Consider the following 26,192-nt stretch of genomic DNA (forward strand, 5'->3'; position numbering starts at 1 on the left):
GCCTCATTACACACTTGAATCGTGCTATTTGTCTCAAAAAGGTAGAAACATACCGGTATATGGATTACTGTCTTCCTTTTATTTTGTAAGGATTACTTTCTAAAAACTCAGGGAAAAAGAATATTCATAAGGCGCAAGGAAAAGTTTGTTTATAGAATGCAAATACAAAACAAGGTAGTTCAGTAGGCTATTTTCCATAAAAAATGCACTATACACTGGAAACTTCATAACCAACATGGAAGCAGTTTGGCTAGTGAAATACAAATTGAACATACTTATGTAGCTTCAACCTGGGATGTTCTGGCTCTAAGAACAATCATGATTTGGAAGCAGCTTTCAAGGGAGATTGCAAAGTTTCCCTTGCTAAAAGGTTTCCTTTTTTCCTCTGCAGTTTGCAGTATCAGCTCCAGAGATAGTTGCAGCAGTGGGTGTTGCCCATCCTGGATCTTGACATTTACTTTCTAAGAAAAAATGTTAGCTTTTAAGGTCACTTTGGTGTACGTGGTGATGGCACCACTGACTTGTCTGTTTTCTTCCCAGCTCCTTATCCAATGAGATTCTGGGCCTGAAGTTGCCGTTGGAACCTGTGCTTAATGCCAACACGGTGTGCCTGACCTTGCCTGGTCTGACACGGCGACAACTGGAGGTGTGCGTGCGGAATCCTGACGTGACGGCTTCTGCCATTCAAGGCATCCAGATCGCCATCCACGAGTGCCAACACCAGTTCCGCGATCAGCGCTGGAATTGCTCGAGCCTGGAGACCAAGAACAAGATCCCCTATGAAAGCATCATCTTCAGCAGAGGTTAGAGTTCTCTTCCTGCCATTGGCTCTGTGAAAGCTCTGAGCAGGCAAAAATGATCACATCCTTCTGTGCGCTTGGCTGCCTATAAATCTGAGAGCAATGAAAGAAATGATGGAAAGGGAATTTGTTGAATCTGGTACCATGTTCCTGGGTTTTAAGGCAAGCTCATGAATACCTGTTATACAGAGGTTTCCACAGGTGCTTTATTGTGAAATGGAAATCTGATAGTTTGATCACATTGAAAAAGAATCATTTAGATTTGGACAGGGGTGGGCTGACATCTATTTGTTTGTTTGTTTGACTACAATTTAGTGGTTGGATTTACAATTCAGGGGTGTGTTCTTGGGAACAATCCGTTTACATTAAACTGAATTGGTCTTGTGGATGTTCTTCTGTTTCTGAACCTGCCTTGCTGGATTTCATCAAGGTTCAGCATTCTTTGCAAGAATCCCAGCTGCTAGAAGGCACTTGAATAAACCAGAATCCTGTTATCCCACAGCAAGCTTCAATGTGCTTGTGACAGTTTTGAGGAGCAGTGGCCCTGCCTAACTCTAGCTGATTGGTAGAGCTATATGGAGGGGAATAAGATGAATCATAGAAGCCTAGAGGTGTTCAGCACTATCACTCTTTCTTTAGCCTCAAGACATACCAAACCCATTCTTAGCTACAAAGCAATATGAAAGCTTTGTTCAGAATATTGCATAGCAGAGGACAAAGGTAAGGAGACCTTAGGAATTTCAGATTGTTATCAAATGGAAAGCCCTAAGGAAATATTTCGCTACTAACTAAATGAAACAATTTCCACACACAGGCTTTCACTAGCGGGTGGAACTTACTGCTGCATAATATTATGCATAGTCTGAGAATTCAAGATTAAAAGGAGTGCAGAAGGACTATTTGCTTTGCATGCACACTATTGACACTAATCACCCAAAGGAGGGAGACTTTGTTTGCTGTGTGCTCACCGTGTCTTGATTCAAAATGGTGCTTGGCATCCAAACATTGGCATAAACCCCACCTCAGGAAGCCTCATCCCGAGTTTGGCAACGTTGTCTTGAGATGCGGCCAAAACTATGTCATGTTTGGGTCCACCATTTGAGTCAAGATGGCAACCAGCATCCAAACATCAACAGTGAGCTCTACCTCCACCTCTGAAATGCTTGTTCCAACTTGTTTGGTGGCAATATCTCAAGAGGTGTCCAATGCATAGAAAACAAACAGACAAACCACTTTCCAAAATATATAGTACAGGGATGTCCAACCAGTAGATTGCTAGAAGCTCAGCAACACTGGGCTCTTCCCTCCTAAAGAAAGCTCAACAACTCTAGGCAATCCACCCACCCCACGCATGCTGCTCCTCCCTCCAGTGACAATGGGTAGATCACTGCCAGGTTTTTTTTTTATACTGGGATTAGATCACAGTCTCTTGGGCGTTGGACATGCCTGATATAGTAGATTGGTTCTAAACTGTCATGGCTTCCCCCAAGGAATCCTGGCAATGTTACATTTCTGCAGGTTCTGATACTTGTCTCTTAGGGATCCCTATCCCTGAACCCCCCCCCCAATTCCCCGTTTTCTCTTAAGAGAAGGAACGACTGTCAGCTGAAGACTGTAACCCTATACATATTTATCTGGGCTCAAGGCCTGTTGGGCTTACTTCATAGTAAATATGCTGTAGGCTTGTGCTGTAAATTCTCTAATCCACTGTGACTGCGCAGGCCCTGCCCCAGTCTGTTGTAAAAGCTGGGCAGCATCCTCTATTCTGCTTTACCCTCCATTGTCCAGTTCCATTGCCCTCCAGAAAGCTTATGAAGCCATTCCTCCTAATGATCAGGACTATACAAAGCTACTAAGTTTTTGCCCTTTTCTGTTGCTTTTGCCTGAATCGTGGAACAAGAATTTGACTCCTCAGTCGAAATAGAGCCTGTTTGAGGGGAATTCCATAACGTTCCCTGGACCTTGACAAGGATGTGCGTGTGCAGAGTGATGGCAAGGGGCAGATACACGAGTCCCTTGTCACCTGCATTAATGCTGCTTGTAAGGGTGAGGGTGAATTGTGTCTCGCTGCGTCTCACCTGGGAATTTCTGTTGCTTACGAGGATGGTTCTTGGTAACCTAAAGTGACAGATCCCTTGAATCTTTCATGCCTCTTCCCACATCCGCTGCCATCAGCTCAGCCATGCGTGCTCCTCACTTTAAATAATTTGTAGATCACTCCATTCCTCCCCATTCCAGTCCCTGATCTTTTACGCCTCATCATCTCTTCCAACCAAGTGAGAGAGAGGGAGGGAGGGAGAGAGGGAGAGAGAGAGAGAGAAAGCCCCATCAGTTTCTCAAGGCTGAAGAACTGGCTGCAGAAAACCTGTCTCCTTCCAACCCTGGCTCAGCTAGGCGGACTGAACTGAATGGGTGCTCAAGTTCTGGTAACAAGACCTTCTGAAGACTGGTAGAAGGTAGATGTGAAGCAGTTTTGTAGTGTGGGAACAAAGATGGTTGTTATAAATGCTTGTGTCTTGCCAGAGCCAATTAAATAAGGGTGCACCTTGATTATTATTTCTCCCTGGTAAACTGTTGCAGAAAAATCACAATAGAAGCTGATACACTGCATACTGCACATCATGGAAATATGGATCCCCCCCCTTCTTAATGCATTGCTTCCTGGATTCCTCAACTTCTATTTATGCCAAGCATTTCTTAATTCAACCTGTCATTATGCATACTACTTCTGGACAGAAGTCTCTCTCTCTCTCTCTCTCTCTCTCTCTCTCTCTCTCTCTCTCTTTCTCCTTCCTTCGATAACCCCCAAAGGGGGTGGGGGTGCTAAATGAAGCATCTGCAGGGCTGGTCCACCCATGAGGCAAGGTGAAGTGACTGCCTCAGAAGGCAGTCGTATTGGGGAAGCATCTCAGAACAACTAATAAAGCCGAATGGTGTGTGAACAAGCCAGTATGAATCTACCAACAAAGTTAACGTTGAAGAATCATTGCTTTGACACTGGTGATCTTTGCTTCTTTCAGTACACTGACATTAGTTCGCCTGTCTTCTCAAGTGATGTGTACAATTTTCGGGAGACACCGTTGATGGAATCTTTTGAGGAGTTGGAGATGGTATTTATAAGCGGTCCATGTTTCGCAAGTGTGCAGTAAAGTTTGTAGTACAATGGCTTTCTAAACAAGCATTTTGGTTTCCCTGTGAATGTCCTGGTCCTCAAACACTCTGGACTTCAATTGGAGAACAGCCTTTACCAAAGGTGTCGTGGAGTTTGAAGAAACATGAACTCAGGGCGAAAAGGAGAAACGAGCTAAGAGGAAGGCACTTTTGGCAAACCTTCACCGTGATCAACTCCCACACAGAAACCTATGTCCCAATGGTGGAAGGGCGTGTGGATCCAGAATTGGCCTCCACAGTCACGGGCTCACTGTTAAGACTGTTTTCATGAAAGACAATCTTACTCAGCTACGAGTGATCTCCAAAAAGAAAGAAAGAGATGAATCTGCCACTAATGTACTGTTATTGTGCCAATGGTATGTTGCAGAAAACCACCAGTCTAGAGGGTCCCTCAAGTTCTATGTCTTTTGGTGCACATCACTTGGCATGTTCTCCAGCATGATGTTGAAGATCATTAGCTGGACATGAGTTTGACAGAAGCTTAGTCGGGATAGTGAAAGAATGGATTCCCTCGTATGTGGGAGTAGGACAGGAAGATCAGTCAAAATATTCTGCTCTCTTTCTCCCTGTCTACCTTAGATTTGTCAGTTATTCAACTGTATAATGTTTGTTTTTAGGAAGCCCATGAAGAGATGAATAATCCTCCTATTGCTTTCTTCCTTTTCCCCAGCCTGGGGGAGCTTATGTTTAATTCTCCTCCTCTTAACATTTCTACCTTTTCTCATAAGAAACTAACAATTTCCAGCTCCCAGCTATACTTCTATCTGATTAAGGTACTTAAAACATTACTGCTATTAAATCCTGTCCAGAGAATCTGTTTAATAGTTCCTTGATTCCTTGGGCTCTTGCCAGTGCCAGTTTAAATGTTACATTACTCTCTACAGAGCAGGATTCCAGCCAACCAAGGCCTTCTCTGCAACATCCTAAATTCTGAATCTTCCCAAAGTGCCCACCAGCTGCCTGCAAATGGGATTAGGCTCCCTCAAAATTCTCTGAAAATCAGGACATGGTGGCTGTTACCACACGACTTAGGAGCAGTGGCTATCTTTCCAATCCCAGTGTAGCTGTGGAAGTTGGTGATAAAGCCAGTGCACTGACAATCACAATGCTTTCTGGGAGGCACAAGGATAGGAACAGGGTAGAATGGAAGAGTCTGAAACATGCAATGTGCTCTTATGAGACCTTTCCTGTGTGGCATGGAAGCAAGTGTAAAAGGATGCGCAAGTGAGTGACACATACTCACAAATGTATCTTCACACAAGACAATGGAACCATAGAATATGCACAACCCACTTGTATATATCTTGTTAGCACCTCATTTTCACATGCAAACCCACCTTTGTGTCAGGAGGGGGGTGTCATTTGTCTGTGTCCATCTTTGTTAAAACTGTCAGGTCAAAAAGAGTGCCATTAGGCTGAGCTGAGGGGCTCCCATGTTTCAGCACAGGGCTTGTCCTTGATTCTCATTGTTAGGCTATTCTCCCCTGAACTCTTTTGTAGTCTTATAATGTTAAAACTTATGTCTAGCCATGGATCTAGAATTCACTGGTTCTCACCCTCATATCTCAAGTTTGTTATGATGTGAAAGAAATTGACCACTGGCAGTGTTTAGGCATATACAGTGGAACCTCAGGTTACAGACACTTCGGTTACAGACTCCACTAATCCAGAAATAGTACCTCGGGTTAAGAACTTTGCTTCAGGATGAGAACAGAAATTGTGTGGTGGCGGCGTGGCTGCAGCGGGAAGCCCCATTAGCTAAAGTGGTACCTCAGGTTAAGAGCAGTTTCAGGTTAAGAATGGACCTCCAGAATGAATTAAGTTCTTAACCCAAGGTACCACTGTATAGATAACAGTGGTTGGGATTCACCTAAGGAGCTGCATCTGCTTGCATAATGGGACTCTCCCCTCCCCCTGCATGCCCCCAATGCCCCTGAAATTGGCTTGGAGAAAGGGCATGCTGAGGGAGGAGAGGGGATGCTTTTGCAGATGGAAAAATTGGAAGAGCAACATTGAATTCCACCTAGGAAGTCCTGCAAAGAGGAGGCTGTCTCTTACCTCCCTAGCACAGCCCTCTGCAGCTAGAGCGATCAAGGTCTCAGGGGCTGCTTTGGAAGATGGAGGGAGGCAAGTTAAGATCCGCAGCAGAGAGCTCAAGGTCTGGCGTGTTGCCAGTCCCTGGCGGGTTCACCTGCAGTTTAATTAGGGAACGAGGGAGATGGGGCAGAGGAGAGGGAAAGGGAGGCATGTTTCAACTGGCTGGCTGCATAGCCTTTGGAGGAGTTGGGAAGGGGGAAGCAGTAGGCAGCAGCACTTGGGACATGGCAGACTCTCCCTGCACCCTGGGCAGGAAATCATCCAAGTTTTGACATTGCCGGAGGAACCGTGGAACTAACTGAGGAGCCCTCTGTTACTAGGGCACACTGCAGTCAGTTCAGATGCTGTATACCAAGAGGAACTCCATTGGAGAGATGTTTTAGCAATTAGTTGTAGAGGAACAGAAAATCAGATTTACCTTTGCGTGCTCAAAACTTTATCATATAGCAACATCTCATTATTTTGCAGGATTTATGCAGCTATGGGTGTGTAGTTTTTCCTCTGCATTTTTGTAGCTCTGTGGGAACTTCCAGCAGTATTATATTCTCTTGTAATTGTTGTACATTGTGTCAACAAGATGTTCACAGTATGAATTTCCTTACCTACATATTTAGCAGACAAAAGACACTTGCAAAAACAGCCTCTCCTAGCAGGCTGTTCATGTTGGTGAAGCTCCTTTACAGCCCATTGCAAAGTGAGGATCTGTTGGAAACGGGATGGTGGCAGATGGCCTGCTGTATTCTATGAAAGAGACATGTGCAGTGTGGTCTAAATTCTGCTGTGCTGGCAGATGACAGTGCTATGCCTATGCAGCTATGCCATTTTGCACTTGCAATACAAAATGCAGGTGTAAGGAGCAAACATTGGGCCAAACAGGCATGAGAAGATATGTGAAGCTGAGACCTGGTTCTGAGCTCCCTCAAAAGTTGGTTCCACCATGTTGTAATGACACTTATGCTCTATATGCCCACCCTGCAAAAATGTACTGGAGGATAGGATTGTGATTCATTCGGGAGCAAATAATGCACAGGAGAATACACGTAAAAGAATTCAGCTTGTATATTAAGCTGCATGGCATGTATGTGATGTTGTAGCATGGGGCTACATCAGTCTGCCCCCATGTCTAGAAGGTTGCAGTTACCCAAGTGAGAACTTGGTGGAGATTTTCCACAGGCATTTGGTTGAGCACTGGGAGTACAGGATGCTTGACTAGATGTGCCATTGGCATGATCCAGCAGGTGCTTCTTGTGTTCTTAAGGGGAGCACTTTTGCACAAACAGCCAAGGCAACGACAAATATGAAAAGAGCAAATGATGACACTTGTCCTCCCTCAGAACGTTACAGGTCCTCCTCCTGCAGAGATGAACTGTTAAACCCAGGCTGCATTCGGGGCTGCAGGAACAGAGCAAGGTAAGCAAGACAAGACCTTGGTCAGGAAAGTGGCGCCTACGCTTCAGAGTATGACTCCTAAATATCCTATGTACCCCTCTCCCTTGAGCAGCCCAAGAAGTCCTGAACACTCAAAAGCACCCAGGAGCACAAAGTCTCCCTTTGCAATGTGGCTCAAAGTGTACTGGCTTAACAGCCCACTCTTGCTCCGAAAGGTTATGGCTGTGTCTCCCACACAGGGCAATAATGCACTCTGCAGGCCAGGGAGTTTTTGCAGACCACAACCCTCTTGTCTCTGTAGATCAGTTCCTGCAATGTCCTGAGAAAGGCTATAGGGAACACAACCACGTTTAGTGAACACTGACCCATCCCCTCCACCCAAACACTAATGACACTTCTTTTTTTGTAGGAGTCGACTTGGGGATACACGAAGCAGAACAAACTTTAACCAGAGACAGAGCTCCACGGCAGCTTCCTGTACAGAATAGATGACTATTGTCTCAGTGATTGCATTATTTTTCCCAAGAGGTGACATCAGGGGGAACTGGTGATGGGAGAGTGGGAAGTGGGACTGGATAGGTGGCAGCTTTAATATGCCAGCTGCACATGGACACCCAGTCTCTTGGAAGTGGGCTGCATACAGGATTGTAGCAGGTGGCAGATGTACCCAGTGTGGAAGTTTAGTGGTGGGGGCTGCCTGCTGGGCTGCCTGCCAGCCATCTAGTCTAGGCATGGAGGTCCTGTGCAAATAAAAAAACCCATGTTTATGAGATGTCAGAACTCCCTTCGCTGTTGATGCTGCTCAATAAAAGCGATGACTGTTTCAACTGCCTGTCTCTGTTTCCTGTTGGTCAGCTGATAGGTAAGCTGCACTTCTCAGCAATTCTGCATTTCAGACATCTTTAGGATGGGGCATGCAGCAGGGGGAGACATTATGTCCTGTGCTGCAGCTCCACCTGAACATTTTGTCTCCTTTTCCCATCTAAACTTATTGTTGCCAACAGGTTGCCCAAAGATGGACTTTAGTGGCTTGTAGTCACTACATTTCCATTTTAGAAGTATGAGGGACAAACTCTCCCATTGTTTTACTCTTTCCCACTGAATTTACAGCCTCTTCAAGGTACTGTCTCCTTACTGTGAGTTGCTGCTGATGTGTTCATTCTTCCCTGTCTCTTTGCCCGCTGTTCCTTTCCCTTCCAAAATGCCTGTATCTTTCACACTGAAACCAACAGAAGTGTACTGTGTACAGATTTGTGTACATCATATGTGCAACCTTTGGGACCACTGTGGGACTTGACCTCTCGTTCTAGAGGACCTTTTCATGCAGGCTTCTTGCCCACTGAGCTACGATGTAGGGTAGCTGTTGTGAAAGGAATAACACTCCTTCCTTTTAATTCTGGCCTTGACTATTGTCCTGTCCAAAAGTGTTGTTTTTAGGGTTGTTTGCTGCTGACTATATCTAGGACTGTAGCCCTGAAACTAATCACACCCTCTCCTGGCGGTCACTGTAAAACTACTGTGACCTGATCACAATTCTCCCAGTGTATAATTTTGTTCGTGAGATAACTTTTATAGGGTTTGTTTAGTAACAAATAATCATTGCAATAATCATTGCGTATCAATGTTCAGTAGTAATAATAGCAGAATGTGTCATGCGTAAAAAAACAACGATCCTGTATGCATTGCAATAAGTATTCCTGAAGAAGCTAATAAAGATCACTACCCTTCAGTTAACTTCCTCAGTTTCGACATAGGTGGTTTTCACTTTGCCTTTGCTGAGAGAATGCAAAACCTCCCCCCTTCCACATTTACTTTGATATTCCCTTTTGTTTTTTGTTCAAACCACCCCATGGCCTCTTTGATCATCGTTTGTGCAATACTGTCTGTGGCAGTCTTTGAACAACATACTGAGCACCTATCATCCCACAACTACAGCACTTGCTCTCTGCACTCCCTTTCCTTGGATGGGATGAAAATCCTGGTTTAATAGTTAAATAAATAAATATCAATGTTGTGTTTGGGCTTCTGGGACTGAGAGGTCCTAGCCTACTGTTGATAGCAAATATTTATTTCCTCCTTCCAGAGCTCTTGGGAAAGACTTGCATATGGTTCAGAGAAAGTTTCCCATCCAGGCAGCTTACAGGACCAGACCTGCATAGCTTCAGTAGAGAACTGTGTCACATGCCTAGTTCAGATAATTCAATCAAAAGGAAAGGAAAATAATTCACAGCTCAAGGATGGTGGAATAGGCAGGACAGTGAATGCTGAATTTAGAAAGTTTGGACATAAACTGAAGCCCAGAAATTTAGGAAGCTGTAGCTGGGAACAGAGATAGAGAAACCAGAGAGAGAGAGAGGGGGGGGGAGAGGGAGAGAGAGGGAGGAAGGGAGCATGGTGGTGGAAGCTAGGAATATTTGGATGCAAAATGAGGGCTGCTTCCAGACAGGTTTTTCTTGTGTATGTATTCTGCTATGTTCCATCAATACCAGTGGGCATAGCTGCCATAATGGGGGAAAGGAAGGTCAAATTTGCTGAGTGGTCACTTTGAAAACAAGTTGTGAGCCATGCTTTAAAATAAAATCAATTTATTGAATGCTAGCAGTTCATTCATTTAAGCATGATTGCTCATTGCTATTCATGAAATGTCAAAAAAAAAAAAAAATGCTTGTTATGGATTGTTTTGCAGTTTCTAAGAAAGAAAGCATGTTGCTGAAATGGTGGTGACCAGAAAGGGTTCTCGCCCCCTGTTTTCTAAACTAGAGTTCTAGTGCTATAGCACTCTTTCATTTTAAGCCATAGGTGGCCCCAACCTCATTTTTGGTAGCCTCCCAATATCTCCCCAAGTTGCCGCAGTCTTCTGTCCTACTTCAGTTCCTTCTTACAATTCCTGGCTTTTTATAGTGTTTCTCCCCTTTTCTATATAGTTCTAAAGCAATTAAAAAGAGCAGTATTTTATTAGCTACAACTAAATGTCATTACTTACTCACTTTTCGCTTGGTTGTTTGACTTGGGAAGGAACTTGCCGTCGCCTCCCTCCCCCCACGTTGTCTAATAACTTGTTGGTAGGCTGTTGCCATGTGTATATCTAGCAAAATGAGAAAGCAATTACTTTCACTCGCTTTCCCAAAAACCCAAAAACTGCACTGGTCTGTTTTACTACTGAAAAAATAAACATCACCTCTGTATACTTCCTTGTGAGTAACTCCAACAAACCCAGTGGAGCTTACCTGCATAGGTTTGGGAATTCTAATTGAGATAGCCATGATGAAAATTGAAGCAGGGTGGTCTTTGTTCTGGATTAGTCAGAAAGTTGTCTTAGCACTAGAATGGTGTTATAAAATGGTACCTGCTACAAAGGTTATAGTGAATGTGTGCTGAACTGTGATAGGTTCCCCATCCTGATAATCAGATACTGCCTCAAAAAACAGGCAGAAGAGTAGTGGCAAGAGCATCTACATTGGTAGATATTTTGCCTTCTCTTCTGCTCTCAAAAGTATCTGACCTTCTGCAGTAAGAAAAAAAAAAAGACAGAAGCAGCACTAGGGAAAACATGAGAGGATTCCAGAATGTGAGTGAACAATGCATGGCAATTTGAAACTAAATGCTCAATGAGAAAGCAACTTGGTCTCACTTCTGGCCTCTGGGTTGTTTCTTCTTTGGTGTCCTAATCAGGTCATGAAGAAGAGTCCATGGGGGCAGGGGGGCTGGGAGGTTGCAAAGCAGCACCAAGGAGAGCTCCTAGTGAGCAACATGTTTCAACAGTGTGTGAGACCGTAATGAATCCTTTCATGCCTTGGCAGTTGGGGAACCCCATGCTGGGTTCCACCCCAGCCTTGAAAAGTGGGTGGCCTTAAAGGGTCAGCTCTTGGCCTGGAGGCTTGCATTTTGCTGCCCCTACGGGAGATCATGCCAGACATGTTGCCTGTGTTTCCCCACAAACTCTGTGCATAGTATGAAGCCCCTGGGAGGTAAGTATGCTGGTCCTAGGCAGTGATGCAGTCTCTGGTCCAATCTCAGGAGTTCTTGGTCCCAGAATCTTTGGAATCTTATTCTAGGATACCCCTGGTTCAGTGGTGGTGCTTAGTCCCACCGCTGCTTTGGTAACACTATTGGTTCCTTAGCCTTTGAGGCTGTCATGATACCACACTAGCAATTACAGTTGCCCACCTGGGAGAAAAGTTGGGAGCAGAGGCTTCAGACAGAAAAATCCCCTTTGACACATTAAACCTGGGGCCCTTAATGTAGTGTCTGTAGGTGCCACAGTACCCTCAGACACATCTGTCGGCACCTGCCACAGCTTTCTGCTCTTCTTGTTTTTTAATTGAGTGATTTTTTAATATTTACTTTGGGAGGTTTGGTGAGAGGGTGCATGGTTGCTGTTTGCTGGCAAGATGTTGCCTGTTTTGGTGGGCTATAGGTGTTTTGTTTGTGGGTTTTTTGGGGGGGGATGTTTCTAAGCATTGCCAGTTTCTCTTCTGTGACGTGGGTATTTTGAGTTGCCCATTTTGATTTCTTAGATTTCCAAATGCATCTTTGACTTCCCAAAATGTTGGGGAGCCTGCAGTAAACAAACAGGTGTCATTGGGGCCTATGTAATCCTCTTGGCTGGTTCCACTGGATCTTGCTAAGAAAACTGGGGTGTTTATAGGATTGTTACCTCTCCTAGCAGATGAGTTGTCATTGCTCACTTGCATATATGAATAGAGCTAAATGTGTGCAAATTAAAATTCCAAGGCTTCTCATTAATGCCTGTCTAAGCCAAAACAACATACTGGATTGTTAGGAAACTGGTTAGCCTGATTTACTAGGCCAGATAGCAATCAGCTTATTGGCTGGTTCTATTGTCCTAAATAAAAGCCACCAACTCCTCATAAACACACTTAATCACAAATCTTATCTATCTGATGGATACTTGCATACTTCATAAAACACACATACTTAATCCTTCGTGCATAGGGTATTTTGTCACGGGGTGTGTGTGTGTGTGTGTGTGTTCATGTGTGTTACTGCTTGTAATATGAAACCTTCCCTGGCAGCAGACTTTTGAGCAGAGTTTGTCTTCTCTCATTGATAAACTCAGTTCTGGAAATTCCCCTCTGCACAGTGAAACAATGCTGGGCTATGGGGATTGCAGCCTGCAGCTTGTGCTGTGGGAGCTTGCGTGACTCCAGCGCATCTCAGAGAGTATAAACAAAGCCAAAGCCAGAAACGTGCTCTAATTATAGCTGGCAAGCTTTGCAATGGTGAGAGACTCTATGGTGCCTAAGAGTTCCCATCCTCACCTTCCCATTCAAATTGCTCGTAACTGGAGGGTTTGAATGGATCTCCAAGGTCAGCTAGTACAACTCCTGGCCCCAAAGTTTGGCCTCTGGCAGCAGCCTGAGATCTAAGCAATAGTATGACACCAGGGCACAGAAGACTAAAGGACAACTACCTTAACACTGCACCCCTGTGCACTCTTTTAACTTAGGAGTGAGGTCCATTGTGTACAGGGGAAATAATTTCTAATAAGTAAGGTAATAAGTAAGCATAGGCCTAGTCTGCCTGTTTATTTAATATATATTTTACCTTTCCCCCAAGTTGTTATAAAATATGAAGTGGTCAAAAACAATAGTTAAAAATACAACAAGACACATTTAGAACCAGCTTTAAAATATGGATTGCCCAGATAGCAGACGAGTAGTCAACGTACTCTGCACCTAGTTTTCAAATGTTGGTTTAAACAGGAAGCTCTTTGCCTTGTCCATTGCCACAGTGGGCCTTAGTAGGATCTTCTGACCCTGGCATGGTGGTCTCTAGGGCTTTCCAGGCTCAAAGCCCAGAATGTTGGCAGCAACTACCATGGCTGCCAAAGAGGTCTTAAGGTCTTAAGGCCAAAGCTGCAAGGTCTTGCCTTTTGCCTCCTTGAATCCTGGCAGAGGAGAGGAAAGCAGTAACTGCTTCATGTTTCTGTTTCTGTCTATCTGGGTCAGGTGGTCAGTGAAGGACCTCTTGTAGCAGAGGGAAGAGGACTGTGTTGTGGAGACTGAGGCTCAGTACACCCCAGAGCATTAACACCCATGGGGTAGTCATAACTCAGCACTATTGTCCAGTAACCTCAGCATAGTAGGAATTGTGCATCATTCAACAGAGACTGAAGCGGGTGACAAGAGCAAGAAATTGCTACAGATTTGGACAGTGAAAGTGTGGAGCTACAGCTTGTGTTCAGATCTGACTCACCTGTTCCCCCATGTTCAGATAAGCGTGTCAGGAGGAAGCCAAGAATACACAGGCAAGATCCTGTTTTCCCTGTATCTCCTTCTCCCATAGTCCTCATGCTGCCTAGTACAGACTCTGTCTATAAAGTCACCAGCCTGGCCCCTGGCAGAACAAATTTTAATAGCTCACTTGATCACACAAGTGAAGTGGGCTTGGGGGTTGGGGGAATAAATTTATTCCAGTTTGCAAACTCATTCTTCCTTAATCATCTGGAGGTGAACTCTACTCACCTATTTCACAAGCGTGGCCTAATGTGATGTGAAGCAAGAGTTGTGGTACAGGAGCCAAAGAACACTCCTCTCCCAATGTGCACATATAGAGGTCTAGGAGCTAATCACCCATGGAGGCGACAGGGACTGTTTGACAAGATAGCATTCACAGGCCTTAGGCCATCAGACAAGGGGATGAACAATCAGGCAGTGCTTAAGCTTTGAAGCTGAGCAGCTGTCTGAAATAAAAGGACACCAGTCCCTTATCTGTCGTCCTGAGGGGCTGGGATCAGAACTGCCGCCTCATCTTTATCAAGGAACATAGTTTGTTGTTTTCCTATGGGCCAAAAGACAGTGTGATATGGAAGATCTATGATCAGGTCTCCAAATGCCTTTTTCTTGGTTAAAAGCAGCTGCTGGGGAGTGGGGCTGGATAAAGGGTAGGGCTGTGGCACTGAAGAGGGGCCGGTTAACCCTTCACCTATCTCCAAAATCTCTTGCCTGAAACCTCTGTTACTTGAGGGGATAGGATTGCCAAAGGTGTAAAGTGCTGTGATTTTTGCTGTGACTTGAAAAGGCCATGCCTGTTGGAATCCCTGCTATGTGTGACTGACAGCAGGGGGAAGGGGGCCACAACAAGGACTGGGGAATCTATCACATTCCAGGTGTTGTTAGACTCCAACTCCCATCAACCCCAGCCAGCGTGGGATGAAGGGAGATGTAGCCAAGCAAAATCTGAAGTGCCATCCCTTTCAGGTTTCGCCATCCCTGGAATAAGCTCTTGGGCAAGCCGTTAAGCCTTCACACAACCGTACTGTGCAAGTGCAATGGAAGATCTCATGTGGGTGGTGAGCATTGCAATGGTGACTAAGTGAAATGTGCTCTTTCTTGCAGGTTTCCGTGAGAGTGCTTTTGCCTATGCCATTGCAGCCGCAGGGGTGGTACATGCTGTCTCCAATGCATGCTCCCTGGGCAAGCTGCAGGCATGTGGCTGTGACCAGAAGCGCCGTGGGGATGAGGAAGCTTTCCGCCTCAAGCTGCACCGTCTCCAGCTGGAGGCCATGAACCGAGGCAAGGGGATGATGCATGGAGTGCACTTGGAACACCTGCCAGCCGAGGCCCCAGGCCTGCAAGACTCCTGGGAGTGGGGGGGCTGCAGCCCCGATGTGGACTATGGGGAGAAATTTTCCAAGGACTTCTTAGATTCCCGGGAGACCTACCGAGACATCCACTCTCGCATGAGACTGCACAACAACCGTGTTGGCCGGCAGGTGAGCTGAAAGCGCAGCAATGGGTTGGGTGGCGAGTTGGAGTCAAGGCTTGGAAAAAGGTTTCTGGGAGGGAGTCAATAACCCAGACAGTTCCTGATCTATAGAAATAAACGAGGCTGATCATTCCAGCTCAGACACTCATCTACCTGGTTGGTCCAAGATGGTTTGTACAGGGCTGGCGTAACTGAGAAATGCTGTCTGCATTTAATGTGATGACAACTTCTGATGCAATCAGATGCAGACTTGAGTCAGGGCTTATCCACACTTACCTTTTGCCCTGCTCTTTCCAGGCACAAGTTCCCCTCACCCACAGTTTAGCATTCAGTGGGAACAAACATCAGTTTGGGGTTTGGGCATATTGCTGTTTGCTCTGATTGAGCTTTAAAGAGCAGGTTTTCATGGGGAAAGCTCCAGAAGGGTGGGGAGAAAGGGCGTGTGGACATGAAGATTTAAAGCATGGACCATGCCTGGAAAGAGCAGAGGAAAGGTAAGTGTGGATAAGCCCTCCCATAGTGTACTGTGCTTGCATTCTGCCAGTGCTTGATCCCTGCCTGGAGCAATCTGAGAACCAAGAGCATCAATTGTGGTTTGTTTACCAGCAGAAATGATAGCATGGTAGGGCCATCCTCATCTCTGCTTCCCTGAAAGCACAGCTTCTCATATTTTAGATGAAGCAGAAGTGTGGAACGTGCAAGAAAATTATGGTAATTCAAGAGATTTATTGTTCTGTTTAACTACTTAATCCACAAGAAAAGGCCCCATTACTCTGCATACTCAAGTCTGATTCCAAGCTCACTGGAAAGCAAATAGAACACCCATGATTGGAAGCAGTTTACTCCTAGTCACTGAATGCTTAGAGCAAACATGGCATGGACTGTATTCATCTATTTGTTGACTATTTATCCCACCATGGCTAGAATGACTGTTATGCTATTCTTTGCTTATGAGACTGACATGGCATTTGGCTGGACACGATGTGCATGAGAATGCTGGAAGAGATTGACTCTCTGTTTTCTTACACTGCTCAGTGGATTTCTGCTTTCCATAAGAAGTGAGCATAGATCTGGCTCCAGAATTGCAGCAGCAACCTGCCCAACATAGGGATGGTTTTCATACCTTGATACCTTCATGAGTGGCACAAGGGAGCAAATTCTTAAAGTAAATATAGAAGACCATGTTTTCACTTTTGCCATAAGAAGAGCCTGCTGGACCAGGCCAATGTCCCGTCTGGTCCAGCATCCTGTTCTCTCTGTGGGTGACCAGATGCCTGTGGGAAACCTGCAAGTAGGACCTGAGGACAAGAACACTCCATTCCTGAAGTTTCCAGCAACTGGTATTCAGAGGCATGTGGCCTCTAACACTGGAGGCAGAGCATAGCCTCCATCATGGCTAGAAGCCCTGAATTTGTCTAAAATTTACTAGCTAAAATGTATGCATATCTGACATGCACAAACTGTACAACGACCAGTTCCAGCACTATATTTTCCTGGTGTAAACTGCCTTGTGAAATGGAGCCTGTAAAGTGGCAGCTGGTGTTGCCACACTCAGCCCTTTGTAACATGCTTTTAAAATCCTGTCCCTGTGAACACACAGACACCGTCTCCTTGCACAAAAGTAGCTCATGATGATTAAACCTGTTGATCTGCTTAATGATCTGCATGCACACCTCTGAAATTCCTCTGTATTAAGAATATTTGTTGTTCACTGAGGAATCGTCGAGCTGCAGGTAGTAGAGATTATCATCTGTACATGCATCTGGCAAAGTAGATTCAGGCCCATCAAAACTTACGCTACAATATATTTTAGTTTTCAAGGTGTCAAAGAATCATTTTTTCCTGCATGGCACATACTGAGATGTAGATCAGCCAGTGCAGTAACCCCCATCTTGGAGAAGAGCATTTGTGAGGTTTCGAGAAAAGCTTGATTCAGTCAGGCACATCATTCTGCTGATTTAGGTTTGAATGCTAAAATACTGAACAGTTTGAGTGGGTGGCCACCCATGATCTGAGCTAGGTTCAAGCCTCTATATTCCCCCACAACTAATAGTTCTACAGGAAAATCCAGTGAGAGTTACTATTACTAATTCATTACCTGCAACTAGAAAGTGGTTTTGTAATAACAAAAGATGGATGAAGAAGTTAATTGCTAAGGGAAGAAAATGGCAATGAACATTTTCAGTGGAAGTAAGCCAAGCAAAAATTGTGCAGTCATCTCTAAGCTGTACAGTTGGGGAGGGCCAACTTTTTTCTATTGATGGACACATTTGAGGGTCACATTCCCGTGGGAGTAATCTGTCAGACAGCAGTAGAGTCAGAAGTGGGTGCAGCTACTCCCTTTCTGTCTTTTTGCCACCCACTTCCCCCCCTTGTCCCTTTCCACCTGTTTTTCCCATTTGCCACTCACAGGAAGTTGGGCCAAGAGTTGCAGATTGCTCACCTGCATTGTATAGGTACACCTATCTGATCTGATGCACCCATTTCTAATATCATGCAATCAGAAAAAAGAGGGATGTCTGCATGGACTTGCCCACTCCCTTGAAGAGAATGGGGAAGCCCCTTAGAGGCAGGGTGCTTCCAGGTGATAGGTTTATTGAGCACTCATTCTGATTTGTTTTCAGGGAGGTTAGATGACATTGCATCAAAGCAAGTTTATCCCACACTTGCTTTGATGCAGTGTCAGTTAACCTCCCACACTTTCCAGTGCATTATCCCATCACTTCCCTTATTTCCAAAAGTCTTATCTTTTGGGAGGTGGGTTTGTTAGTTGACTTTCCAGTCAACTATAATTGCACAACCTGAATTTGATGGTATATGAATCCTACCTGAATCTCACCTGAAAATGGCTACAGTCTGGAAGTGTTAGGCAAGCATTTGGATGGATTAATTTATGCAGCAAGATGATTGATTGGAGCACCTCTTAAGGTAGGCATGTCCAGAGTCCATTTCAGGGGCCTAATCCGGCCCACCAGTCTGTTTAATCTGGCCCTTGTGGCAGTTTATTTCCCGGGGTAAAATCCTAAAAGAAAAGGTCAACAACTTTGGTCGGCCCTTTGGTCAGCCCTCACGGCCCTTCACTTCATCAAATCTGGCCCTCTTTGAAAAAAGTTTGGACACCACTGTACTTAAGGCTACTATCATTGCTAGACAAAGTTCTTCAGCAAAAATAGCTTTTGGCTGCACTTGATATCTGTGAACAGAGCTGTGTGTAATCTGTGACCACTCTATGCAAATGTAGAAGTAAGCATTGGAGACACCTTAATTTCATTTTAACTTCAGTTGTTTAGGTCAAAATTCAAAACCAGCACTTTGAATTGTTCCTGGAAAGCAGCAGGAAGCCAGTGCAGGTGTTCAAGCACTAGTATAATGTGTTCCATATTTTAGAGAGAGAGATTACTTAAAAATACATTTTTTTGTAATTTAAGAGAAATAGTGTTCTAATTATAGCTTAGTGCACCAGACATCCTCAAGGGTAGTATATGCAAGTGGAAACTGAGCAGTGCTTAACATTGCAAATTAAATAATATAGATGCATGACTGCAGACAGAAAAGCTTGTTACCTTAAAATGACTTCTCCCAGCACATTCACTTCCTCTGTTACCTCTCAGTCTGCATCCTAAAAAGAAATGTTCCTAAAAATTGCACCACTGAACTCAGAAGACAATCTGCAGTAATTTGGGATTGTTAAGCATCATAACAGCCTTCAGTCTTTTGCTTCAATTTATTTTATGATATATGTTTAAAGTACCAATTACGTGAAGTGGCCACAATGTATGTATGGTAAATTGAACTCTATTTTGGATTCACCATTCCTAACTATAAAGTCAGCCCTAGTGAACATCAGTACTTGAGATACATCACATTAGGATAGAAGGAAGCCCATGAACTGTGTCATGTTACTTATAAGTAATCTCAAAATAAGGTATACAAAAGAGATGTCCAGTCGTATAGGGCCAACTTCTATTTATATGAGTTCATCAATTACAAGTACTGAAGGCTGGCACATCCAGATCCTGAAAGTGCTCCAGTGCCTTACAAGAATTTTCTAGAAGGGGTCATGGGTGGCTTTTCTGCCTCTGCATGACTTTGATGTGAAAAGCCATACATGGTGAAGCTTTGCCTTCTGTGTAAATTGTAAAAGGTGTAGGAGTCCTCTCACACAATAAGCAAGTATGCAGTGTGCTGGGGAGTTGGTCCAATAGGACTATTTTAAGAATCCATTGGAAAAGCAAGTGACTGTTCCTCTGATATATACCACTGAGAACTAACTCACGTATGTGTTAAGCAAGACCACTTCATGCCAGCACTGCCAAGGACTGCTGCAACAAACAGCTGTACAAGCCTTTGAGAGGCAGAGATGTGAGAGGGCATCAGAGGAAGCAGGGAAGGAAGGAAAGAGGGACAGAGGCAGGCACCCCGACCATCATTCAAGGCACCCCAGGGTGCCACAACGCACTGGTTGAAAATTACTGGCCTGAAGTGTCTCTATCATTCCTTTGAGATGGAATGGTAAAATCTGCAGTTCAAATGCCCTTGCTGTGTTGATATAGGAGAAATCTAATCCAGGTTAATGACTGCTAATACAGGTTAAGCCTTCCTCCTGTAAACAAGCCTGCCCTAACTCTGACCTTTTGGCTCCTTGACAAGGGGAAGGAGCCCTGCACTCTCTGCCTAATCCATCAGAGTCAGACCACTCTGCCACTGCTTTGTATCTGTGAATTTAGGAGAACCATTGTTCCACCAAGGTTGGTACAAGAATCAGTGCTTTTCAAATCCAGGGAAATCGAGGTTATGTATGGGATACTTGGATGGAACAATATGGCCAGGCTGATAATGGAATCTCCTTTTTTTAAAAATAAAAAATAAATAAAAAATCTGTGGGGGGATACGTGATGTATAAGATATTATGACGTATAATATATTATGCTTCAGTGAGGAAAGGAGCTGGATCCCCAAGAGTCGATAAATCTGACAGCTAATGGCAGCCAGAAATTTAATTCTAGTGACCAGCAAGGAAAGCCTTGAATGTGTTTCACCAAAGGGTTACCCATTTTTCAAAACACTGGAAGCAAAACAAGGAGGCAGAAAGTGTCGCTATAAAAAAGATGTTAGAGTGAGTCGCATACTAGGATCCAGTATCAGTGTTAGGAGCTGGTGTCGGGTTTTCTTAATATTGATGTGGTCAGTGGTGCTACTCAGGTGTGAGTGTTTGTAATTATAACCTGCATGGCAGCACATCTGTGAGCTTTTCACAATTTAGCACACCTGAGGTATCTTAACAATTTAACTAATTAGGGGGGAGTTTACCTACTGCACCGAATGCAGCGATGTGATAGGGTAATTGTTTATTTGAAAAATGCATTTAAGTTGATCAAGTGGTATAGTGTGTACTGTTATAGAATACTGTTAAGAAATGCTGTTGAGGAATGGTAGTGAGAAGGGGTGTTTTGCAGCTGTTTGATTATTATTTAAAAATAAAGTAAGCAAAGATATTGTGGGCAAGTTTTTATTCCATCGCCCCAGTCGCTGCGTAAACTTGGTTGGCCAAGAAGGTCCAACAGCTGGGAAGGAGGGATTGCTACAGTGTTAGAAACTGAGATATGAAAGGTAGAAGCTAAATGGCATCTTAAACCTAGGTTATGGGCGCAACAACAGAATGTCTAGGCACCCTTTTTTAAAACAAGAATACAAAGTTGAAAATGAATGAACTGCAGTTAAAATATTATGTTCGTTTTTCACATGGTCTAGTCCTTCCCCTGCCCACCCCCCTAATATTCTTAAGAGGGTCTCTTCTCCAGTCTTCAGAGAGTAGCTGGAAGTGGGGAGGCAGAAAAAGGTCCTCCTTTCCTTCCACTCTGCAGTTTTAATCTGAAATCTAGGCACAGTACTGCGTCCAGAGCTCAGAAACTGCTCACCCTAATGAAATTCTCTGTCGCAAAATGTGCCTAGAACAATGGGAGTTTTGAACACTGGCTACAAATGCACCTTGCCCATTGATCTTCACTTTGTGAAGCTCTTTTGACCAGTGGCAGTTAAAAAGAATGCACTTATTTTACTCCTGTGGAGCAGAAAGGCTCACCTTGTTACTAAAACAGTGTTTGACTGCTATATCCAGCCAAAATGTGTGGCTTTCTTTCATCTCTTAGGACTAACCTGAAATTGCTTTGAAGCAGGAGAATGATGGTGTGTGTGTTTGTGTGTACATGATAGCAATGTGTTTGATAGGCGTGCAATGAGAAGACTATGGTCACTGCCAGGAGATGGCAGAGTAAGATCCAGGCAGCACAGGAGCCACAAAAGGCCCTGTCAAAGAGGCATATATCCAAGAATGGTGATTGGGCCTGGCAATGACACATGGCAGCTGCACAGTTTGCATTACATTGACACCCAGGTACCCCAACTGGGTTCTGGGACTGCGCTGCCCACAGTGCCCCAATGTAGTATTTCTACAGTGTATTGAAATGGTGTATCAGACTTAGCCAGTGGGCACTGATCGCAGCACTTTGCTGATAGCAGCACTTTGAGAGCATTCTTCAGAAAAGACCTTTCAAACCTGTAACCTGGCTCTCAAGGTGATAGAAAGGGCATGTTCTTGTGGTGGGTTTTAGAGGGGAGACTTGGGAGGGAGGAATGGGACATCTCTCAGTTGCAAGTTAATTTAATAAAGTGGCAGTTCTACTTAATATGAACAAACTAGGCATATTTTGAGGAGCCCTAATAGGATTTTTTTAGATCTGGCCCATGAAGATGGGATACTTGTCCCCAATTTCTTACCATGTTAAGCATCTTTTTCTTTAAAAAAGCATTTTGATTCCCTCTGGCCTTCTCCCTCCTGGGACCAGTTTTCCACCGGATGCTTTCTTTGTGACCTAAAGGGTAGAATATTGGGAGTGAAGAAACTAAACCTTGGCTCCTACCAGCACTATTCAAGGAGACCCACATTCTGGCTTCTCCTACGAAGCCTTTCCTGGAACATGCTGGTGGGTGTTCCACCCACTTGCAGAAACTGTCCCTTGCTGACAGAATTGCAGTAGATCTCTTGCCAGAGAAAAGACTCTTCGTGGTTTGTTTCTTTAAAAAGAAAAAAGGAAAAAAACCCACTACAGCTGCAATCCTATATATACACTTACTTGGAAGTAAGTTTCATTGAACTTGGTGGGATTTTCATCCAAGTAAACATGCAATAGGATTGTACTGTGCAGCTGTTCTTTGAGATTAGGTGTCCTTTGAACAGTTGTACTTTCAAGCTCAGCGTAATGGGCTGGAGAGTGAGCGGAGGTGGGGGAGAGGAAGACATGCCCCTGCCTGGTTGCTGTGAATGACCTTTTGTTATCCCCTCTGCATGGTATAGACAGAGCTCTGATTTAGGAAAGATGGCTCTGGAGGGCTTCTCTGAGGGGCAGCAGCATTGTCCTCCCGCTGGTTCCTTTGGGAAGCCCCTGCCTTGGGCAAGATGGGAACTTCGTTCCCCAGCACCCTTCCCCAGTAGGGGAAGCACACAGGAAATGGTTTCCAAACCACTAGGTGGGTTGCAAGGGGGATAATGGCTCCCAGCCTATTAGTGCTCTGTAATTTGGTGCTAATTTCCTTTATTACAGTGTTCCTGCATAGCAGGGGGTGGTGCTTGCTGCTTTCGGTATGTGTGGGGTGTGTGTGGCTGATCTTGCCATGAAATCTGTGCAAGCAGCAGGGCTAGCACTTGGTGGGGAGATGGCACTGGCTTGCTCTGCAGGCTGGTATCATGTGCCTGCCCTGGCCCCTTTTGTCTCTCTAAGAGGCACAGAGGAGCTTGCTTGGCAAGGCAGTCTGTACTGCAGCTGTGCTTGGTTAAGGGATGGATCTGTGGCAACTGGCATTGCTGTGGCATTAGGAAAACCCTGAGCTAGCAAGGCTAGAGCTGCACCCATGAAGGACATAACTTGCCTTGTTGGATCAGACCAAAATTCCCATCTGGTCCTGTCCTCTTGTCACCAGACAGGTCACCCCGGCAAGCTTCTAAAAAGGCTCTAGCCTCTCCCTGTTCCTTGCTACCAGCACCCATTAATCAGGGTTATACTGCCCCTGAATATGGAGCATCTTATTTTTTAAAGCACTGCTATCTCAGGTTGCTAGAAGTGAAAGTGACCTGCTGCACAGACCCACGCCTACCCCCTTCAGACTTAAAGCCATGTGCTATTATGTCCTGCTGCACTCAATGCTGTTTCTGGATATTTGAACCAGTTCACAGTAAGCAAGAAATAAACCAGGCAAATGCCTGGCTATTTGGCCAAAGAATAGGAGACAATGGGTTTGGGCTCTGTGCTAAACTTGTGTGAACAGAAGTCAAGATAGCGCAATCCAATATGCTGAAAGTTGTGTCCAATGGAAACAGGACTTTTGGTACACAATTATATATAGTGGTACCTCTGGTTAAGAACTTCCAGAGGTCTTCCGTTCCAGAGGTCTGTTCTTAACCTGAAACTGTTCTTAACCTGAGGCACCACTTTAGCTAATGGGGCCTCCCACTGCTGCTGCACCGCCAGAGCACGATTTCTGTTCTCATGCGGAAGCAAAGTTCTTAACCTGAGGTACTATTTCTGGGTTAGCGGAGTCTGTAACCTGAAGCGTCTGTAACCTGAAGCGTTTGTAACCCGAGGTACCACTGTACAGAATAAACAAAGTCCCATTTTCTCCCTCTACACGTGCACTTGCCTGACAATTACTATAGCATGCATGCAGGAGCAGGTGGCATATAGCTAAATGGAGCAGGTCTGCACACTTAGTGACTTGCCATAAAAAGTGTACTATGGGTTGCCAGGAGCCTGATAACACTTGTTTTTGCCCTTACCTGGGACTGCAGGAGCAAGGTGGTTGTCAAAACACCTGGTAGGTGAACCTCACTGGTACACTGAGTTTGGCTTGGTGGGTAGCAAACTGTTTCATTCACACACACACACACACACACACACACTCTTACAGACATTGGCAGTTTTCCTGATAACATTCTTAATTCGCTTGTGGTAGAATCTACTATGTATTGGAATGCCTCCCAGGTGCGTTGATATTAATAGTTTCCTACTTGCAAACAGAGCAGAAAAGACTGCCGTAAGTCCAAGCCAGTAGCAAGAACAGTGTATAAAATGCTTTACAGCATTTGTTCTATATTTCCTTACACATCCCAGCGAGGTATATCATGCTGAGAAATGGTGTGTTGCCAATTGCCCCTCAAATAGGTTACATAGATAGGCACAGACTTGCAGCTGGGCTTCCCAGGGCCCCCATCTTGTCCACTCTTGCCTGTTGTTCCAAGAACAGACACAAGATAGAACAGTTATTGTTGTTTCCTGATGTTGTACTTTGAATAGCCATTTGAGGCAGACAGAAATTCATAAGGTAGAGCTGTGTTCTTGCATGCCATCAAGCAGCAGTGAAAGGCAAAGAGACTATGTGGGTCCATTTGTAGGATCTGCCCCAGAGACTATAGATATGGTGTAGGGTGGCCAGATGCCAAAGAGGGCAGGGCTTTTGCCCCTTTAATAGTGGTGTCTGGGCTAAGTGGCATCAGTTTATTCTGTCAGTCCCAGCTCTCTCCTGCCTTCGCCCACCCATTAGGAAGACGGGATTTCCCAGGCTGGAGGCAGTCACCTCTTCCCTGGTTGGAACATGCCTGCCTGACGGTCGGGGAGGTACAAGCATACTCCACCACTGCTCCAGGCCTCTGTACACATAACAGGCAGGGGGCCGTAATCCTGTACCCTCCAGATCTTAGAAGGAGGGACCAGCATGTGATGGGCGAGCTGCATTCAAGCAGCAAGTAGGCTTCTCTGCCTAGCAACCTATCCAAACTTGGATAAAGAACATTCCCTCTCTCCACAGCACCTCCCACCACCTTTGCACATGGGCTTTTCCTTGTGTAAAAGCAACCTCACACAAGGGCACTTCTGCCCAGGAAGCCAGCAAAAGGACATCCTTCACGAGTCTTTTCACCCACGCATCTTGAGCCAGGATGAATCCAGCATTAAGTCATCCCAGGCTGAGGCTTGTTCCACTTATTTAAAATGATCTTATGCAGGGAATCACACCTTGGGTGCTTCTTTCCAAGTTGCCCATCTTTATTCCTAGAAGAACTCATGAGTGTTGGCTTAGCCCCCTGCCCTTTACACCAAAGCCACTGCTGACCCTCCCTCCCAGTTGCTTTCTTTTCAGGTATTCTCCTCCCAATATACTTGGACCAGCGATGGGGTACCTTTGGCCTGCCACATGTTGCTGAACTACAACTCCTGTCAGCCCAGCATGTGTGATCCATAGCCAAGGATGATGGCAGTTGTAGTTCGGCAGCAGCTGGAGGGCCAAAGTTACCGCACACCTGACCTAGGCCTTCCAAGCATACATGCAAGGTCAAACAGAGAGGTAACTTAACCTTCAGGGCCTCATTACATGCCAATCAAGTGGAAGCTTATGTTGTACAATATATCTAATTCTCTATTAGCCCCAAGGTCTTCTGCATCCCAGTGCCAAACCAGTCATCTTAGCTGGATCCAAACATAATATGAGATAGATGCTACGGCCGGACCCTCTAGCTCAGGGGCAGGGAATCTCTGGCCCTTCAGATGTTACTGAACCCCTGGCAGCCCCAGTCACCATGGCCAATGGTCAAGGATGATGGACGTTGTAATTCAGCAGCAGCTGGAGAACCAGTTTCCCCCATCCCTTCTCTAGTTGGTGATTCCACTCCCACCCCCCATACCTGGTGAATCTCAGCTTCAGGACATTTTTTTCTAGTAGCGAGAACACATTTGAACATTCAGTATAGGTACCAGGCAGGTGGGCAAAAGCATTCTCCCTCAAGATTCTGGAGATGGTTGGCCATACAATGAGTAGGCAGCTCTTCCCTGTACTGGAGAGAGATCATTTATGCTGGTTATCCTGATGAGTTTGCAGCAGTCTGTCTTTCTCCCTGTTTTAGCTTTAAACCTCTTGTGAGTATATTCAGATATTTCAATGTTCTCCTGTATCAATCCT

General features: G+C 45.0%; 1 protein-coding gene and 1 long non-coding RNA gene across 4 annotated transcripts in view; one reads left to right on the forward strand and one right to left on the reverse strand.

The window, feature by feature from the left end:
- The window catches only part of WNT10A (Wnt family member 10A), a 44,580-nt gene that overhangs the window by 14,694 nt on the left and 3,694 nt on the right, over positions 1 to 26,192 (forward strand). Inside the window, exons 2-3 of the mRNA XM_081920655.1 lie at positions 541 to 803; positions 14,819 to 15,195. Of these exons, the coding sequence (XP_081776781.1) occupies positions 541 to 803; positions 14,819 to 15,195 (640 nt within the window). The remainder of the gene's footprint in view (positions 1 to 540; positions 804 to 14,818; positions 15,196 to 26,192) is intronic.
- Positions 5,868 to 26,192, reverse strand: part of LOC309375343 — a 31,724-nt gene continuing 11,399 nt past the window's right edge. The window contains exons 2-4 of one of the 3 annotated variants that reach the window (XR_014170833.1): positions 18,752 to 18,807; positions 10,445 to 10,542; positions 5,868 to 7,460 (exon numbers count right to left, since the gene is read on the reverse strand). This is a non-coding gene — a long non-coding RNA (uncharacterized lncRNA). Of the gene's footprint in view, positions 7,461 to 10,444; positions 10,543 to 10,684; positions 11,098 to 18,751; positions 18,808 to 26,192 lie in introns of those variants that run through there. The other 2 variants (XR_014170834.1, XR_014170832.1) reach the window with 2 other exon arrangements.

The sequence above is a fragment of the Podarcis melisellensis genome, assembly GCF_964234715.1.
Source record: "Podarcis melisellensis genome assembly, chromosome: 1".
Taxonomy (NCBI): Eukaryota; Metazoa; Chordata; class Lepidosauria; order Squamata; family Lacertidae; genus Podarcis; species Podarcis melisellensis.